Source organism: Plectropomus leopardus, chromosome 10 (genome assembly GCF_026936395.1).
Source record: "Plectropomus leopardus strain MGB_pleo_1.0 chromosome 10, ASM2693639v1, whole genome shotgun sequence".
In the NCBI taxonomy this organism is placed as follows: Eukaryota; Metazoa; Chordata; class Actinopteri; order Perciformes; family Serranidae; genus Plectropomus; species Plectropomus leopardus.
In genome coordinates this window covers 12,264,633-12,285,465 of record NC_142185.1, presented here as the reverse complement: position 1 = coordinate 12,285,465, position 20,833 = coordinate 12,264,633, and the positions used below count along the sequence as shown (strand labels likewise).

Sequence of the window (20,833 nt, the reverse complement as noted above, 5' to 3'; positions counted from 1 at the left end):
GGTTTGTGGTCATGTAAAGAATATTTTCTGAGTGCTTAATGGACTAAAATATGCAAAACCATGTTTTAGTCCATCAATGTGTTTGTGAAGAACTGCTCAGAATGCATGAAAATGCCATAACCAGTAATATCAGCAGGACATTTTCAGAACCACACTGGGGTCAGTCTCTTCATCGTTCATCAGGATTGTGTTTGTCAAAAAATAATGTCTACAGAGCCACAACTTTAAAGGGGAACTACACCCATTTTCAGATTCCATACCTATTATTCTTGTGGTCCAAGACAGTCCAAAAATATTTCTAAACATGAACAACTCCCCCCAAGATCAAAAAACTAGGGTGCTAAAACTCAAATTTGTGATGGAATGAGGTATAAAGTCTGGAGCTGCTCCATGGACAATGAATTGGGAAAGATGTTTTTAATGACAGTGAGAGCAGCTGGGGTAATGCTCTGAGTATATGAGTAAATGTCCCTTTTCTCAACTGAGAACACTACAAAAGAACCTCATTTTGGTTTAAAAGAAGAAAACAAACATCCTGTGGGGCCACAAAATCAGGCTCCCATTAAATGTCCATGTAGCAGCTCCGGACATTGCACCTTATGTCATCACAAGTTTGAGAATTACTTGTCTGGTTTCTGGCTTTGAGAGAGAGAAGCTTATGTTTACAAATACTGATTGGATTTTCCTCGGCCATGGAAATAAAATCTCGGAATTCTTGATGTAGATGGTGTTCCCCTATAACCAAAGATCATTTCACCCACATTCAAATTAAGTCCGTTTTTATTTACACTGTCAGTCAGTGCTTGCAGTCAAAACTGTCTATTGGTTTTTTGTGTTTTCATTTTACCACTTCAAACAAATATTTACATCAACTTTCTCCAAATATAAGGGTTATGTATCTGGAGTTGAATTCAATATAATTGGCAAGGACCTTAGTCCTTAACTAACCTAAATGTCTCAGTATTGAGGCATTTGGAGGCATGTTGGTAAGAGTATGGTGCATTGTAGCAACTGAAATGAGCAGTTATATGATGATGTTTTTAATTAAGTGAGAAAATCGAAAAAAAAGAGTTGTTCTGTTTTGTTTTTTTTATAGGGAAAACAATATAATTGGATAAACCAAACCTTACAGCATGAAAATAAAAAAAAAATCGTCAGTGGAGTAAAATGCTGAACCTTTTGGGTGCTTTTAGAACAGCTTTTCTAAAGTTGAAGAAGTCTGTGTGAGCTGCGTTGAACTTAGAGGGCGTGAGGTGCAAGGCTATTCAAAAATAAATATCAAAATCTGTTGAAAATGTGCTCGAAACAGTATGATTGCGATCTGCATCTTAGTTTCCATTTAAAGGAGAAGTTCAGCTTTTTGCTGGTATATATGATGCATTATCTCACTCCCGTTGATGGAGACTTCCGAGCATAGCGGGAGGAAATTAACAGCTGCAAATGGATGCAGTTAACAAAAACCACAAGGCAGCACTCATTAAGAGCTTTAACAATCCAGGATGCAACATCAGTGTTGGAGTCTCAGACCGCTCTCTACCGTGTTTTATTTGATAATTAGGTGAACTACTTCTTCATTGCCACTTCCTTGGTTCTTTTTCCTAATCATTCTGTATCACTGATTTAGAGCTTTCTACCCAATCGCTGGTGAGGGAGGGCGGGAGGAGGGGAGGAGGGGGGCGGTGGTGGGAGGCGGGGCTGGCTGCTCATGGTTTTTCAGCACCGCGGACAGCTCCTGTCTCCTGTCTCTGGACTGCAGGGAAGCAACGCTGAAACGCAGCTGGATGACACCAAAACATCCATCCATAGATTAACCTCCAGCTTACACCACCATCGCACTGCATTCTTTAATTCCCCCTCGTCTTCTCCTCGATGCTTGAGTTGTCTCGCTTTCCGGCCTGACTGTGGACTCCAACCGCGTTTAACTGCATTGCCTCTGCGTCTCCAGCCTGTTTCCCCCTCCTTCTTTTCCTGTTACTGGCAACCACAGCGCTGTGGAAGTGCTTTTTTGGGAGGAGGGGGGAGTGGATCGACCTGCTCGAAGTTCTTTTGAACCGTCCACTTGTGTCTGCTACGTCCAAACATCGCTGCTCGGCCTCTTGATTATGTTATGGTGTTGGATTTCTCTCCAAGCCCGGGCTGGAGGTTACTTTAGGATGCAGAGGGAAGATGAAGTTGAGTAGTTTCACTTCCGTCGGTGCACGCTCTGATATGAGATAGGCGACCTGCATCTGCAACATTGGCTGTAATCCTCAAATCAGAGTGGCTCAGACGCGTTTTTTTCCCTTGTGGACAACAGCCAAAGAACAAGATGAGGTGCCTCTGTGACTTTTTAAATTGCACCTAAGAGAGAGAAACACGGAGTGGGTCTGTCAGCCTGCTACTGCTGCAGGAAGCGACGTTTTCTTTCTCCAGCTGCCCAAAACGAGTTGGGATTTTGCATCTGAGAGGAGACTGGGAACACTGGGAAAACAAAGAGAACGGAGCTGTCTTCTGTCTCTTTATCTTAATATACAATAGCAAGATAGAAAATGAAGAAGTTTCGGAAGGTGCTGGACGGGTTGACCACCTCCTCTCCGGGTGGGACTATCGGATCCCCATCGTGCGGCAGCGCGGCTGGGACTCCCACATCGGCGCCAACTCCCAAGGAAATCGACGTCCAGGAGACGCTAGTATCGGAAAACTTTCAGCTGTGTAAGGTGGGTAGATCAAACGTTTTTTCAGCTTTAGGCCGCCAACATCCGACTATAAGGACGTCTGACGTCCACACCACCTTAGATTCTGACTTCCCCAAATCCTCATTCACACATATGATGCTTGTTAACAAAAATAACGCCTACGTGCGCTAGTGTAGACGTTAATGAAGTGGAGAGGGGCCGTAAAAGTTGGGTCTGGAGTGAGTTCAGCTGATGCGCTAGATTTGGTGGCCTGCTGTTTTTCTGTTTGAAAGTTCAGCACCACGGACAGCTCTTCGTCTCCAATTGTTTCGATTATGGAGGCACATTTAAACAAAACAGCAGCGAGAAGCCTCGTCATGCAGACAAAAAGCTCCCAGCTCCTCTCAGCCTTTTTGAGAAGGGGCCTTAACGGCAAAGAATTGCGGTTATTCCATTAGTCACCCACTGCTCATCTACATAGCCCCCGCGGACACGTGTGCACGGTCGTTTGAAGCTGGCATGTGTGCAGTTTTGGGCACGCTCCAGCTCCCACCAGTATGTGCGGTGTAGCAACAGTATACATGCGCCCCGCCATCAGCATGCTGCACACAGGCTGCAGCAGCCTACACACATGTGATATAAACAATCCTAAGGAAGTCAATGAATACCTCCCCGTTGCATCAGCAAGCAGGCACGAATGGTGTAGGAGCGATGACATAACTGGTGTCCCTCCCTTGCATTAAAAAAAGTGCACAGCAAGTCAGCGGAGGGACCCTGCAGTACTGTCCTAGCTGATGTGCTTTTCATCGAGAAGGAGGGAGAATGAGGGAGGGATGTTCTCGGGGGGGTTGAGGGTTGGAGGGGCTGGGGGTATTTATAGCAGCCTCTGCCGCCCAATGCAGCCCTTTTCTGGATGCATTTTGGAGCTGACTGCAGCGATTATTCCTCAGCCTTGAAGAAACGGGATGATTTTTTTCTTTTGGGGGGGTACGTCTGTGAATAATTCATTGAGAACCCAAGAGAAAGCCAGTTGTTTACGGAGCTATATTATTATTATTGGGCAGACTGACTCTAGTGGAGGGAGGGGGGTTGTTTTCTTTTTTTCATTTCTGTATAGAGAAGCTGATGGGGGGGGAGGAGGGAGGCGAGCTGAAAAGGATGCTGCAGAGCACCCTCGGCAGGCAGATAGGGAGGAGAAAGTGCTGGAAAAGAACATCATGATTTCCTGGTCCCATGCAGGAAGCTGCTCCTCCTCTTTTAGTGAGCGGTTTTAATGCATGGTTGTTGTGTTTTTTCTTTTTAAAGAAATCCACTCAGCTCCTCATTAAAAAGCCATGAGTGCACAAATATGCCCTACGATCCCACTACCGTCACATTTCTTCTCAGGGGTTTTTATTTGAATCTGTGCAGGTGCAGGTTGTGTGTCTGTATTTGTGTGTGTGAAAGGGAGTGAGAGACAGGCACCAAAGGAGAGAGAGGGAAGGGCCACTATAGCTGCACTTGTTATGTCTGTCAAGTCCTTTTCCCAGTGCAGACAGGGTTCAAGGTGGGATTGACAGGTTATATGTATGATGATTCAAAGTGTAACGCATCTATTACAATATAGTTGCTGAAGATACCCTCTGGGTCTTAAAGGGACAGTTCAGATGTTTTTGAAGTGGGGCTCTATGGGGTACTTAGTTCAGATTTACCATTGTTACACAGTTACATTAACTAATTTATCAAGGCAGCGGTAGACTAGCAGCTCTCTTGTTCAACAAGCTAAAACTGTGAACGTGAGTGTGAATGGTTGTCTGTCTCTATGTGTCAGCCCTGAGATAGTCTGCGCAATCTATCCAGCGTGTACCCCGCCTCTCGCCCAGTGACAGCTGGGAGAGGCTCCAGCCCCCCCTCGACCCTTATGAGGACAAGCAGTTATCAACAATAAATTAATGAAGTTGCTATGACTTAGAAAGATTGATTGAATTAAACTTGTCATTTAAGTTGCAACAACTTCACAAAATCAGGTAAATATAACTTAATTTTAAGTAAACTTAATAATTAGATGTAGGGTAAACAAAAATGAAGACTAACAGTTGTAATAACTTACATTTTTCAAGGCCATCAGTTTCCTAGATTCATTTAAGTAAAATCATCTTGCCATATTTTACAGTGTACTGTATGTAATACATTGAAAATGGACAACCCTATCCCCAACCTCATGCTTAACAACAATATTCACCTCAGGTACAGCTGCAATAACGTGTTAAAAAATATAAAACACTACATGAAAGTAAAAGCTGAATAAATTCGGTATTTTGAGGGATGTGTGCAGAGGAGGTCTGCTTGTTATTGTCTCTCTCATCATCAAAGGAGGATACTGCTTTCTCATGTTATGCTGAGCAGACTGTGGGATGTAGATATGCGCACACACAGATACAAAAGACCATGTAATGTCTCCCATGACCTTTTTCCTTATTCATTAAGCAAGGAAATATGCGAATGCTGTACACAGCAGAAACTGTTTTTTTCTAGCAGGTTTAAAGGAAATATATGTGAATGTGTAAGTGCTGGATTCAAGCAAATAAGCATGTTCCCTATGAACACAGCAGAGAGAAATACAAGGCCATAGGCTAAATTTTCCAGTTCCATTTACTGTCCCCAAGTATTTTTAGATTGGATCTTCACTTTCTAACAGGGGTATAAATCTGTGAGCTGGTGCAGTGATGTGTGGGAGGGTTGGCATCTTGGCTAACTTCTCAAAGTTAGTCATGACTTCTGTCCTCACTGTGCCGTGTGGGAAGATGCAACGTCTCATTTTGTTTGGATGCTACAGCATTTTTGTGTGTTTGTAGTGAGCAAGGGTGCCGCAGAGGTGCTGAAACAAGGTTTTGGGTGAAATCTCACTCAGACTGAAGGAGTAAAGGAGGGAAAGGAGACGTACCCAGGTGGTTGACAGTGTCATTGATTTTGTAGGTTCATTTGAGTTTATAGTGAAATGGGTTTATTTTGTGTTAGAGATAGAAAGAAGAGAGATTGAACTGAATTATAGAATCAGAAGGCAATTATACTGATGATAAATCACTTTGGACCTATTTAAAAAGAAACCACAAAAGCACTCTTACTTTTGTGACCAAACACTACCAACTCGCAATGTTCCAAACAGATCAGAAGTATCGATTTTTTTAATTAATAGAGATCGGTTCTTTTGAGCATGTGCCCCGCCCAATCCTTTGTTAATGTCTGATGTCACACAGGTGATTTAAACGGAGAGGACAGTTTGTGGCAAATATTCTTTTTTTTTTGTAATGCTGCTACCCGAATCAGTAGAAACTGTTTTTTTTCCATGTTCAACTCAAGCTGCTCTACCACTTTAAGTGGAAATGAAATTTTTGTTGTTAATTTTCAGTGAACTAGTTTTACTATACAGCTATAAGTTGTACAGTAATAAGCTGTATTATGACCAATTTTTATTTACTGTGATGGGAATGTTAAAGCTTTAACACCAATTTGAAGTGGAACTGTGATTATATTACTGTTTAGTTCATTTACTTTTTTATTTTTGTAAAAAAAAAAAAAACCAAGGGACTGTTTGCAGACATGTTCTTGTATTGCATTGCAGAGCTACTAAAGTGTCAAGCATATACACTGGATTGGTTATAATAACTTTAAAGTACTTGAAGTGTGCATTGTGCAAGATCGGGACTCAGTATTAGCAGATACTCAATATCAAATGCCTGGTTTTAGGATCAGGGGCAAAAACAAATTGATCTGGAATTCACTGTATATCAAAGGACCTCTCTCCCTCAGTCGGTACTCCCTATTTGCTTTGTGATATGATGTAATAGAGCTAAAGAGAACAGAAGGGAGCCAGGAGGCTAAATGACAGTTGAGGCCAAGCAGGTTTTATGCATTTACTGGCATGCCTTCCTCCAGTAAACACTGACAGCTTTCAGGCTTATGGAATAGAGGCAGCATTTTTTCTTTTAGCTTGCACTGAAAACCAGCATATTTCATAGCCAGCCAAAATGAGTCAAGTTAGCTTAAAATAAGGGTAAAAATTGTGTCTTTGAAAATGCAAAAATAAAAGTGGTTCCAACACAAAACTCTTCAAACATTCATGTTGCACAAAAGTCAAACATGCATATGCAATGTAAAATGAAAACCAGAATAGAAACAGCAGTTTCCCTCTGGCTAAAACTACAGCACAGCAACCCAACCACAAAAACACCAAAAATGGGAAAATGCCGCCACTCAATATTAGTTTAGCAAAACTGCAGCGTTGACACCAGCTTGTTGAGTATATGTGGTTGCATCTGTCTATCTATCCATCTATCTATATATGTAGTATATTGATATTTCAATATTTCAATATATAGATATATAGATATAGATATAGATATATATATATATATATATATATATATATATATATATATATATATATATATATATATATATATATATATATATATATATATATATATATATATAGATATATAGATATAGATATAGATATAAATAAAGCTTGCAGACCCAAAAATGTACAATGTTTGCTGGAAATTACAGAGAACAGAGAAACAAAAAGTCACAGTCAGTGCCAGGTATGTCAGTGAAAACACTCTGACAGTGAGGGAGGTCAGAGGGAATGACCAGGCTTGTTAGAGCTGACAGGAAGGCCACAAATATGCAAAAAAACTGTTCAGAACAAAAGTTGTATGGACATGGTTGTCTCTAAAAACTTGTCATGCCTAAGACTGGGGCTGGCTATTTCAGTTAAGGGCATACTGGTTTGTCTTACTGGTCTAACTGAGTTACCGAACAGTAGAAAATCATAGCAAAGTCTTGATCTGTGGTCCCACATGCTGATGACAGGTTCAAGGTTTGGCATAAGCAGCTTGAACCATTGATCCATTCTGTCATGTGTGAGAGTTACAAACTGCTGTTTATGGTGGTATAACCCTTTTAACCTGGATTGACATCAGTTTCCTTGAATCATAATCAAATTAATCACCTTTCTGACAGTATTAACAAAATATTTTAATTGTAGGCTTTGCAAATGTTAGAGATCTTGCACTGAATTGTAAAAAAAAAAAAATGCTGTACTCAGCCTGTATATCTGAAAATAGAAGCTCTACACAGTTGGGAAATCATTAACAGCCAGATGTCTGACGCTGATCATTGCCAGCGTCTGTCACAGTGACTGCCATTTGCATTCTGGGAAGACATTACCTCAGCTGACTTCATTCATATTGCATGTGCCTCTTCTTATTTTACCCCATCACCTCTCTAAAGTGGAGTAGCGACTATAGAATTTTAATCAATGAAAAGTGCTGGTTTCCATATTCATTAAGTCCTAGCTGTTGCCGTGAAGAACATGGTTCCAACCCCATTAATTGATATTTCTGAATATACTCTCAGTCACGGATGAATGTAAGCTGATGTGAAAAAATATGATTTGTAAACGTTGCCTTAGTCTCAGAGATCAGCACATACTTGAATGCATCTCTGCTTTGTGGCTTAAATTGATGCCGAAATAACTATGCCAGGATCCTTTAACTTTCACGTGCAAAATCTGTTGGCCCAGACACACCAAACTGACATCAGAGAACTAGCTGCAATGAAAGCCAACTGTTGTGTTGACTCACGTAGCATGTGCCCAAAAATTGCACTTGAACACACCACAAAAACTACAGCCAACGACTAACAAACACATATGTTCTGTGCCTGCATTAGAGTAAATATCTCCCCATATCAGTAGGCGGCAGTAGTCTGTATTTGTCATTCAAAAAGGGTGAACTGATGATCTTGGGGCAGCAACTTAGGTAAAACTTGGGCAAATTACATCAACAATGCCACAACCGTACAAAACTAAGAAAGCTACAGAAGTTCTGTAAGCATGTGTTTCTGCACAGACATACCATTTTTAAATTAAAAGTATTTTTAGGAAAAAATGCTTATTTTGTGTGATCCAGAGACCTCTTCTCTAAGAGACTCTGTGGTGCAATAACAGCCTAACAGAGCTTTCATCTGTGTTTCTTAGTGAGAACAATCATTATTTTCAAGACCACAAGTGGTCACTTGTCAGGAAAAAATAAACATAACTTGTGTTTGGAGAAATGAAAGATGTTTTTTATTAGTGGTCTATGGTCTCTGTAGTTGGAAATCAATGTCTGAACTTAATTAGGTTTTAAATGTTTTTAATACTTTTGGATCTGGAGCTTGTTAAAAAGTGCTCTACTGAGACATCTTAACCCCATTCACATTACTAAGCTACCTTAAGAAATGATTAATCTCAAAAGGGGATGTATGATTACCCAAAACACCAGCACAATCTTATTTCAAACTAGATTTCATCGAAAAGAAACCATACAGTACTTTCTATGTCCATCAGGACAATCAGAAGATTCAGAGTTACTCGTTTTATTAAGAATTTAGTTACTATTTGCTGCATTCTGCAACCAGTCCTTCAAGTACACAGGTAGACATTTTAATAGGACTACTGCCTTGTGAGATTCATCAGTTTTGATTCTGTAAAGCTAATGTATTTTTTATTGTGTGTAAATGTTCTTAACAATGTCTTAACAACATTTAAATGGATTGTCATTCAAATATCCATGTCCCCCAGCCTATTGACTTTGGTTATCCCTGACATCAGCAGGTTTAAGTTTTTTAATTTATCCTGTGAAACACCTTGTTCATGTAATGAACTGTACTGAACTGAATGAACTGTAATGTGATCGACTGGCACTAATTGTGTGGACCTACAGATGTTCATGTTTCCCACTGGAGCTATCATAATCGTAATTACTCCAGTGACCAAATATTTGCAAAATGCCTACTTCCCATCAGCTTCAGCTGTACATTGTGTTTGGTGTCACTTTGCAAATATTCGCATGTTAATGTGCTAAACTAAGACAATGAACATGGTAAACCCTCTACTTGCTTCATCAGCATGTTATCATTATCGCTAGTGTACCTGCATATGAATGATCGCTAATGTACCTGCATATGAATGCAGAATTGGTGGCAGCGGGACAAGATTTTGGTATCATAATTTCTGGTTTCCATTTGTAGTCTGAGTGTTATGTCTGAGCGGCAGGTAAACCGTCTACATTGTGGAGAGATAGAAATGCAATCAAGGAACCCAATGGCTATTATCTGATGATAATTTAGCTTGATATGAACAACTGTCTGAAGTTATCTTCAATTATATGCAAGAATATGTTTATAGAGACTGGCTGACATGACTGTTGCACGGAGGAGGAAATCTTGGCCCAGATATCAGATTCCTACTCCAGATCTCATGAAATACTGTCCGTTGCCTTCAGAGGCATGCCCCTCATGTTTAGGACGATAGCCTGTGGGTTCCAAGACTAACATAGTCATTGTGAGCATGTAGCATGCTGCTGTTGGCAGTCAGGTTAAAACATGGGCTGCATTAAAAAGAAATGTATGTTGGTACAGGGATTATTGTCATTGTTAGCATGTTGCATTCTAATGTTGGCAGTTAGATAAAAGCACCAGTGTGCCTCACACAGGAGGCAGTGTGGCTGTGCGAGACGATGCTTGTAATATTGTAGCGTAGTGAGACATTTTCAAAGAATGTGTATTTTTTGACTCTGAACTGATGTATTTGAACAATGAAAAATCTGATCTGATTTTGTAGTAGAATCTCTGATTTGATATTTTTCATAACGTTAGGTTGTTGACTAGTTATTCCTATTATCACATCTCTTTGGTGCACAAGTGAATGTATCTGGTAGAAGATCCTCAGTTTTGTGGTAGTGAGTAAATGCTGAAATTGCCAGCAGAATGAACTGTAAGCAAAATAGTTTTATCTGGTCCAGTTCAGTTCAGTTGGTCTGCTGTAAATATTTTTGCTGAAGAAAACATATTTTTTGTTCAACTGGTGGTTGAAGCTCAGAGGTCAGGAGTTTGCCATCCCTTGTCTCTTTTCCCCTGACTGTATGATAGATGAGCTTGTGAAAGATGACATCACCTCACTCCCTCAAAAGCGACCCCATGAGCTTTCATGGGTGTAATGACTCAGTGGGTTGACTCCCAGCTAGTTTCACATTACAATGTGTCAACTGCCTGTCAGAAGCCACAGTGTGGGATCAATTAAGGAGGAGTTGATGTCAGGCTGAGAGTAGAGGATGGGAGAGAGCAATAAGAGAGGAGAGATGTTCAGTAAACTGTATACAAGTGAGACAGAGGAGGTGTTTTCAAGAAGTACAGTGTGTGTGTGCGTGTGTGTGTATGTGCACGTGCACGCGTGCTCAGTATCCATCCCAACACACCACTTAATGCTGTACTCAAGCTTTTTTTTCTTTTATACTTTAGGAGTCATTAATCTTACTCGCTATTTTATTTGCATTCTTTATGAAAGAAATTAGATGAACACATTAACCATTTTAAACCTGAACAAATTGGCTTGATTTCTGTCAAACACATGGGCAGAAGGCATTGAGCAACAGAGGAAGAAATTAGTAAGAAATACACAGAATTTACTTGTATTAGTTTAAACTAACATGAAAGACCAGCAGGATATGCTCAATAAAGCATTATTAAAGTTTTCAAAAGAGTAGCAATAGAGCCCACTGAGACAGAGTCTGTATGATGTATATGACTTTTGAATCAGCTACTACGGTACTTTTTTCTGTGTTTGAGATAGAGAAATCGCCTCCTCTTGATTCTATGTGGGCTTTCAAATTGATGGGTCCATTCTGTCAGTAGGTGACGGCAGTGTCACAGTCTGCTCAGCCTCTCTCCTGCTGCTGCAGGATTTTTTCCACTTACTCCAACTCCACCTCTCTCTCCACCCGGCCACTTCCCTTCATCAGCCTCATCACCTCCACCTCGTGCTCCCCAGCTGCTCTTCATCTCCAATCAATCCAGATTGTCTTCGCTTCCATGCCTGACCTTCCAGCACTTACTCTTGGACTGTTTTCCTGGTTTCGATTCATCTTGCCTCTGACCACCTTTCCTCGTCTCCGCCCCTGTAAGCCTAACAGCCTTCTGTCTCCGACCACAAGTTTTGCTTGTGCACTTCCTGGTTCTCGTCTTCCTGTGGTTGTGCGGTGTTCTTTTGCTTTGGCTCCGTTGAGAGAGATTGCCATTCTTCCAGCCATCTTCAGAGCCTCCTGCCGAGCGAAACATCTCCTCCATGTGAGTGCAGCTGGTGTTTGTTGTTCTGATTGTACGTCTACTCCCAGCCTGTCCTTGTTGATTGCGCTGCCTACCCCTACTGGATTTGTCTGCTCCGCCGCCTACCTGACTGATGCCAACTCTGCTTCCTCCTTGACGATGAGCCCTGCCTGCCCCTCTCTGGTGTCCCCACTTTTCCCACAAGCTCCCTGTTTCTGCAACTTGCCTGATACATTCACCTGCCAGTCCACTCCACGGTCAAAATTTCCCCACTCGAACTCTGAACTATCACCTGTGAACGTGAGCTCACCCCAGTCTCTACGAACTTTGCTCGACCCATAAACTTTGCTCCACCTCAGAACTGATAACTGTCCTTACTTACCTGCAACCTGATTATAATCACCTTTGCTCCATTCAGCCTGCCAAAAGATTAAATAAAAGTCATTACCAACTACTCACCTGCTCTGTTGTGCTGCAATTTGGTCCTACCACACCCTGTTACAGGCAAACTTCCTGCCTCACCTCATGCTGTGCAAATATAATTGACTGAGCTTTTCAAGCAGCCCTTCATTTAACTCAATTTTCCATCTTTTTTCCATCACTTCACTCTCATGAAATCTGTTTTTGTTTTGCAGCGTTTAATCAAACAGTGCAATAATTCCTCTTTTGTGTGATGTGTTGCTTCTTGTGGGAGCAAAATTCTGGTCAAAGTTGGTTTTATTTCTAACAGAAAACTATCAACTTTGTGTTTTGTCAAGTTTTAATCATCAATGTCATGAAGGAAAACCACTCTGGGCAACATTCAGGGCCCCACCATTTCCTGAAAGGCCCCATCACAATGCTTTTTTTTTCATATCATTGCCTGTTTCTCTGTGGCCACATGAGCGTTAAAGCCTGGGAAGCAAGGAGATTTAGGGATTCAATCATCTTAAAGATCCAGTGTGTAGGATTTAAAGGGGTATATTGGCAGAAATGGCATGTAATATTACGAGTATGTTTTCTTTATTGTGAAATGACCTAGAAATAAGAATTGTTTATTACCTTTTAGAATGAGTCGTCTATATGTACAAAGGGAGCTGCTCCTTGTCATATTTTTACAATAACCCAGAACGGACAAATCGAACACTAGATTGGACCAGGCCATTTGCATTTTTGCAATTTCGTGTTTTCACATCAGCCAACGTAGAGTAAGAAGCCCATCTGCAATAAGCAGTAGCAGAGTTACACTGTTTTGTATTGTGAAGCTGCTTTTTCAGTGTTTCAGGCAGTTTAAATTACCAGGTCCATTTGTTTTAGAGAGGAAGAGACGTCTAAAGATAAAGATAATTTAGCTTCCAGTGAAAGCCCCCTGAACATGTGGATCTTAAGTTATTGTAGAAAAAAAGGTGACCACATCAGTATGTGTTGGGTGAGCAACCTGCATCAACATACCAGATAGTGTCAGAAATACATGAATTGTAACATGAAACTGCTTTATTTAGCGTTCTTACTGGTTTGAATCATCTGGTCTGTTTAATTTGGAGACAAAGAGACCTCTGTGGATAATTCAGCTCCCAATAAAAACCTCCTGGGAAAAAAAAAAACACTCAAGGAATTCTGACCAGGACAAGTTTTAGCTGATTGCAATATGTAATTCACCTCTAGACACCAAACAAAAATCCCCTAAATCTTACACACTCGACCTTTAAATTCACTTTTGCCCCACAATGACAATTTTGTAGTGACTAAAAATAATAAAGGTTTGGGGGACTTGTTATGATGCCCGGAGAGTCATAAACACACGATGCACCATCTTTTGTTATTCCTCCATCTTTTAACTTTAGTCCATTATTTGGCCACTTGCAGAGAAACATCTATTTTAGTGCTGTACATTGTCACACATGTATTGCCCTTTCTGCGCATGTTTCTGCAAACATAATGTTTTAGTGCACAAAGACTGCTGACTTGAAAGTTTATTATGGAAAACAATCCACTTGGAACTGCATTGCTGCAAAGCTTTAAAACAGCATATAGTTTCTCCCCTACCTCTCTGAGTGGTTAGCGGATCCCTCTGCTCTTAAGTGCTTCTCTCAAGCACTTGACAAACCTCATCTACTTCATGTCTCTCTAGAAGTACGTATATAAAGGGCGTATGCAGGAGTCAGAGTTGATTTTTTTTTTCATGATAGAAACACAGCTAGTTAGAGGATTCAAGGTTCGAAAGGTAAAGGTAAAAAGTGCAGACAAGATGTCTTGAAACTGTGTTCAAACAGGTAAGAGACTGTATATTCAGGGAGGAACTCATTCTTCAAAATCTAATGCTACAAATTTAATGCATATATAGTGATTATTAGTACTGTTTTTACATTATTTCCATTTTCTTTGTAATGTAATATAACTAATCTTAATTGCAGCTATACATGTCTAGATTGACTCAATAATTCAAATCCATTAGGCCGTATATATACATATATATATATATATATATATATATATATATATATAGATAGATAGATAGATAGATAGATAGATAGATAGATAGATAGATAGATAGATAGATAGATAGATAGATAGATATGGTGAAACTACTGTCTTAAAGTACTGCATTTAAAAAAAAACAAAAACATGACAGTTAACTTCATGTTTTAATTTCTCTCTCTCTGTGATGAAGTTTTGCTGAACTGACAAAGAAAATGCATTTTTAACTCATCAGTGGGTTTAGTCTAAACACAGCGCCATGATCATGTTCAAGCTAATCACTCAAGCTAAACCACATTAGTTTTCAGGCTGATAACTAAAGATGACATCTTAATTACTTTTAGATTTGCTGTCATTAATATTCAAGCAGCTATTTAAACCATACCAAAAAAAAAAAGAGTATTAGGAAGCATACTTAAAAGCATCAGACTTTTGTTTGAAAACCAGTCGTGTGTGAATGTTGGTTCATCTCAGTGACATGTTACATTACGGTGTTGTGGTTTGTAACATGTGACTATTTTGTCCACTCCTATTTTTCTACTAACCCTAAGGCATGATGCTGATGCCATGGCTGATTCACTGATACGCCTGCTGCTGTGGCTTAAAGGTTAAACCACATATACAGTACATCCACACATGGCTGGTTCTTGACCCTAAGTATGCATGAGAGCACAGCATGAAGCCCCAGTGTACAATCACCTCCACACATGCAAACAGAGGAGATTGCTTTGCATGTAAAATAGAAAATTGTGTGTATGTGGCTGTTAAGCCCACGCTTTCATCTGAGACGACACGTGCTTCATATTCAACACATTTGGCTCTTAAAGGGTTTGTGTTAAATGCATCAACTGTATGTTGCACCTTTTTGTGCAGTCTGGTCACCTGAAGAAAATGTTGGCATTGTATATTTCTGAAAATTATGGATACATTACATTTGTACATTTCATACATATAATATCAATGTTTTTAAAGTGACTTAGTGCTGATTACATGTATATAAGGATGCTCTTCTAATGCACTGTCCTTACATATAGGTCTTTCTAGGAAAATGAATGTATCATAACTCTATATAACCCAAGAAAGCAGGAATCTGTAATCAAATGACCATTGAACTGATTAGAGTAAAATTAGGAAGTAGTATTGAGAGCAAAAAAATTGTGCATGGAGGCAGGCTAGGGTGGTGGATATGTCAAAGAAACACAGGACTTTTACCTGGAAGACTGGTGTTCATAGCGCCAAGTGAACTGTGAGTTATTTTGAGGTGTGTCGTCATCATGTTTGTTTTTCTAAACCTTACCTACGTAACTTTACTCTTCTAAACTTCACTTACGTAACTTTACTCTTTAAACCGAATCTATATGACTTTACATTAAGCACATACCTTTTGGGGCACTCAGTAACTCTCCTGGTCGAGCAGGCACCCCACGCAAGAAGGCAATGGGGCCATGGGTTTGATTCAAACCCTCGACCTTTTGCTTTACCCCATAGCTTTTTGATGAAATAGAGGCAAAAAGCCCAAAAAATAATCTTTAAAAAAGTGCTTCTCTTCACGTTAAGCACTTAATGTGATGAAACCATTCTTTGGATGCTAAGTTGTTAGATATGCAAACTGTTGTATGAGGATACATTAATATTAACTGATTTTGTAATTGTGTGGTGGCTGCCAAGCTGCAGGCTACTGTTCAAGACCTACAACAAAACTAGTTGTTTTTTTTCAGCATTTCCGTCATGATTGTGGGTTCAAAATTGGGTATTTTAAGCCAAAATATTTACTTTTCTAAACCATAATCAAGTGTTTTTTGTGCCTAAACATAATGACATGTTAACCACAGCATTGTTGAAACGTAAAGAAATTTCATTTAAAATTGAAATCATTTCCACCACATAATAAAATACAACTGTAGCATACCTGTGGTTTGCGTAAACATTTACAACGCCAACATTTCTAATGGCAGCTGGGTTGATCTTTGCAGAATTTTTATATGTCCATGTGAAAAAAAAAGCTATTTGATGCAATATAAATGCATAAATGCGCACAACAAACCTACATACATATAAATACAGACAAATGTCTCTCCCCCACTCCCTCTGGCCACACACATAACACTGTCTAGTCTGCAACTCTCATACAAATGAGCCCACTACAGTCAGCAGGGATGGAAGCTTTCCCAGGCTCATTCATTCGTTTTCATACTTCAGAGCTCTCACGCTGCATTCTCCCCCCTGTTCACATTTCTGCTCTGTGTGTGCATTCATGTGCTGTGCAGCAAGAGCATGGAGGAGGTGCTTATTAGATCGTCCTCAGCCTCAGTAATGAATGAAAATCTTTTGGCTTACAGCGTGATAAAGAATCACACCCTGGAAACCTTGAATCACTTTACTCATGGCAAAAGACACTGACAGAAAACATGGAAGATAGCTTTTGATATCAAAAGATCACATGTATGCTTGACTGCGACAGCATACCATTTGCTTTGAAGTGTTTTTGGTTTCTTACTCATTGTTTTTGTGCCACTCAATAATTCCTGTGGTGGTTCAGATCACCTATCAGTGAAACAGTGTGGGATTTTTTTCTTTGTAGTTTCTCTCAAAGAAGTGAGTTCCTGGAGCTGACATGTTTTTAATTCGCACATAATATCATGCTGCTGCTCAGTGCTCTTTATACTATTTAATGTGTTTTTAGCTTAAAGCTGCTGCAGTAAATATGTTATATTGACTATGTGTAAAGTAGGTTTCATTTGTATAATGAACAAAGAGAGAATTATTATCTGACTCTGCACTTCTCTTCACTCCCGCAGAGCATTTTTATGTCTTTTTACAGATCACACCTATAATGTTTTAGTTCTTTCTAACAGCTCTCAGATTCCTGCAGCAGCACTTTTCAACCAAAAAATTCTGATCAAACTCACTGTAGGCCTACATTAGCTGCCCAGCATCAAATGGAAAAAGTTAGTGACAAGCTTGAGACATAGTGGGGGGCTAGATATTTCCCTCAGGGGTTTGTGGACACCAAAACAGAACTAAATGGAAATTGTTGGACTTACATTCATCATGTGGCCAAGAGCACATTTCCAAATGAAATGCTGATATTGCTCTGTTGGATGTTGCTGTATATCAGCTTAATAGGGTCAGTCAAAAATTTACAAAATCAGTTAATGTAGGTACAAATATGTAAGAAACTAACATTAAACTCATGTCTGCTATTCAAATCTCCCAGAGTTGCAGCTGTTTCAGTGATTAAATTTATTAAAATGCTTTCCATGTAAACATCTATGTGAGCTTCATTATTAATAACTATATCTCAAGCTGCAGCAGGTTTACATTATATTGACATATTCATAGATTTTTTTAAATAAGTTATAGAAATTGTAGATGTTGAATAGTGCTACCGAAAAGACTGTTGTTGACCAAAGCAGGCTAGAAAAGGCGCGTTTTTTATGCTGCTGTGTGGGCGATAGCTGCGGCCAAATTTTTTCAGTATAGCGCAGGCTTTTACTTAACCTCAACAATGACCTGATCACATTTTGGTGGTCAAAGGTCAAGGTCAATGTGACCTTGCCTCCATCTCATTCTTATTAATGTAACATCCTAAGAGGACCTTGAGAGAATTTTCTGAAATTTGGCACAAACGTCCACTTGGACTTGGGAATGAACTGATGATTAAAATGATGTTTAAGGTCAAAGGTCACTGTGACCTGACAAAACATGTTTTTGGCCATAATTGAATGAACCAGTGACATTTTACATCCAAAAGGTTAAAGGTCAGTTTTACTGTGACATCATAATGCTGTGCAAAAACACATTTCTGGCCGTTACGCAACCTCATGTTATCAGTTGGTGACACTAATTTTGTGTGCCCACCTTGAAACGGTGCTGATTGTATAGATCCCTGTGCTACCAGGGGAAAGATGTGTGTGAGTCATCTATGTTTTCACATCATGTATTTACTGTGAGAGCAGCTTGTCTGGTGCGTGGAGGCATACAGCCGCAAGGCAGTAATTCTAGTTTTTATTTTAGTCTTTCAAGTTTGGACATTGTATACATTTTGTGTGCTGAATTTGCAAAAAATGAAAATAGCATTGCCCTGAGGTGGAACTGATGGTTATCTGAACAATAAGCGATAGACCACTGGTTTGAAAATACAGGCAACAGTGTGTCTGATAAGAAATGAACAGGATCCTGCTGTGTTGTGTAACCGCTGTGTTTCAACTCGTTTCACGCTTTCAGAAACCCCTGATTCTCTCCTTCACTCCTCCCCCAAGCATCTTTTCTCCTACCCTCGTTCTGATTTGCCTCCTTTTTTTTTATTTAACTTTTTAAATTTTTTTTTATTTTGGGCTGCTCCCGACCAGATCAAAGGAATTTTAGAGCAACCTCCGAATATCTCCCTTCAAACACTGGTGGGGGGAAGCCTCGTGGATCTTTCTTTGTTTGAAGGGCGCTCTTATTTTATAACATCTCTATAAATTGGAATAGATGCATGTGACAGGAATACTTTACACTCATGCTGACGTTTAGCCTGAGGGGACAGGTGCTAAAATACCTGGGTGATACAGAGGCACAATTTGTTTGCACACAGATATCACTTAACACACAAAAACAAACTGCATGTATAATACATAACATTACATTCATTTAGCTGGCGAGTTTATCCAAAGCGACTTACAATAAGTGCATTCAGCTTGAACATTATGTTCACCAACTAATGCAACAAGATACAAGCTAAATAAACCTTAAACACAACTTAGCTCCATGTTCTTTACTTGTTCCCCAGCTGGGGTTAAGAGTATTGTATACGTTTGTCATTAATGTGGTTAGAACACTGCATCCACCTACACTTTTAGCCCTTTGAAACCTGAGCAAAGTGGTTTGATTTCTTTAGGAAATATGTGGAGAATGCACTGAGCAACTTGACAAGACATGGCCCAAAAATAGCCAAAAATTAGTTTTAAAAAATTAAAAGAAAACTATTTGAAAAGTATAAGTATATAAATACAGAAAAATGTGTACATTTTTTCTGTAGCATAGTTTTAAAATATCACATATTTTGTTAGTTTTTTATAATCTCCTAATACCCCATTTTTCCAGTTCATTTTCTTGTCACCTTTTACTGATTTTCTTGCAGTTGTCATTGCAGTTTTCTGGTTGCTGTTGGGTTTTTTTTTCAAAGAAATCAAACCAATTTTCTCAGTTTTCAAAGACCTAAACAGCTTGTGAGAAGTGCCTGAAGGTGGCATAAAAAAATCAATGTTTATCCAGGTTTCAAAGGCTTAACTAACCAAATTTTATTCCAAAATTTTGACCACCGTCCAAACATTAAAACATTAGAGCACAGAAACGTATTGTTTTGTAGATTTGCTAATTGAAAGCGTTTCTCTCTATTAAACACTAACATCTAATTCTAGCATCGGTGACTGGGGGTTGTAGCCAGATGTGCAGAGTGCCTCAACCAACAGAGGACAGTTTTCTGCTCTGTGTTATTCAGACTTGATGTGCCCTCCTGGATTTAGTATTGTCATGGCAACACTGAAACACTCCCATTTGAATTTTAAATACAGGTCACATGTGGGTCGTACTCATCTAGACTCATCCTTTGTGACACATTGGTCTAAACCATAGTAAAAAAACACTATTGTTTAAACTCAAGTTAAATATTTCAATGTTGTCTTTTCAGTAATACAATTTTAAAATAAATAGCAATACTCTTGAGAATTTTGCTGTGATTTTAATAAAGATTTGTGATCATGGACCACTAGGATCAAAACATGAGAAAGACATTTAGAAAGGCCATGAATCCATAGTGCAATATCATATTTAGGATTTCTTGCAAACAGAGAATAATTATTTATTACTGCAATAGAGCAAGATTTAGTTTTTGTTGTCACAGTTCTGAGATTTTCTCATCATTATTGCATAAAAATGCACAGGAGGCTGACATGGTAATCAACCATAATTAAGGAATCTGCCAAACACATCATTACTCACATTTGAAATTCACAGATAAAGCTATGTGACTAGTTACTGAAGCTTACCACGGATTTAAAGGGGAACTACACCCATTTTCAAAATTCATACATGTCTAAAAGTCTAAAAAATTTAATAAACATGACCCCCTCCCTCCCAAATCCCAAAAGTAGAGTACTAAAACTTAAATTTATGATGTCATAGGGTATCAAGCATGGAGCTGCTCCATATAATGAAAGATGATATTGTTGATGTTCTGCGTTTAGGGGTACTTTTTTTGTGGAAGGAAGGACACTAAAATAGAATAAAGCTCATTTGTGTATATATATATATATATATATATATATATATATATATATATATATAATTCATTTAAAAATAAAAAATAATATTCTCTATTCTTCTTTAAATAAAAATGATTAATTAAAAAAAAAATCATCATCATCTGTCATTCTTTTGAGAGACAGCTACTTCAAGTTACACAGGGTTACATCCAGGTCAGGGTCCCTTTAATCCCACTCACACGCCAAACCAATCCAACCAATGAAGGCAACGAGTACTAGCCAATCAGAGGGAGAGTGGGGCGGGTCATGACTTCGCCAAGGGGGAAAAAAACATAGCGAATGGTG

The 20,833-nt window shown here is 39.2% G+C and overlaps 1 protein-coding gene across 17 annotated transcripts in view; it reads left to right on the top strand.

Annotated features, from left to right (window-relative positions):
* The first annotated feature begins 1,690 nt into the window (after window positions 1-1,690).
* Window positions 1,691-20,833, top strand: part of stxbp5l (syntaxin binding protein 5L) — a 166,693-nt gene continuing 147,550 nt past the window's right edge. For all 17 annotated transcript variants that reach the window (XM_088083059.1, XM_088083057.1, XM_088083054.1 and 14 more), the window contains exon 1: window positions 1,691-2,696. In XM_088083059.1, coding sequence (XP_087939185.1) covers window positions 2,529-2,696 — 168 coding nt within the window. In that variant the 5' untranslated portion in view covers window positions 1,691-2,528. The remainder of the gene's footprint in view (window positions 2,697-20,833) is intronic.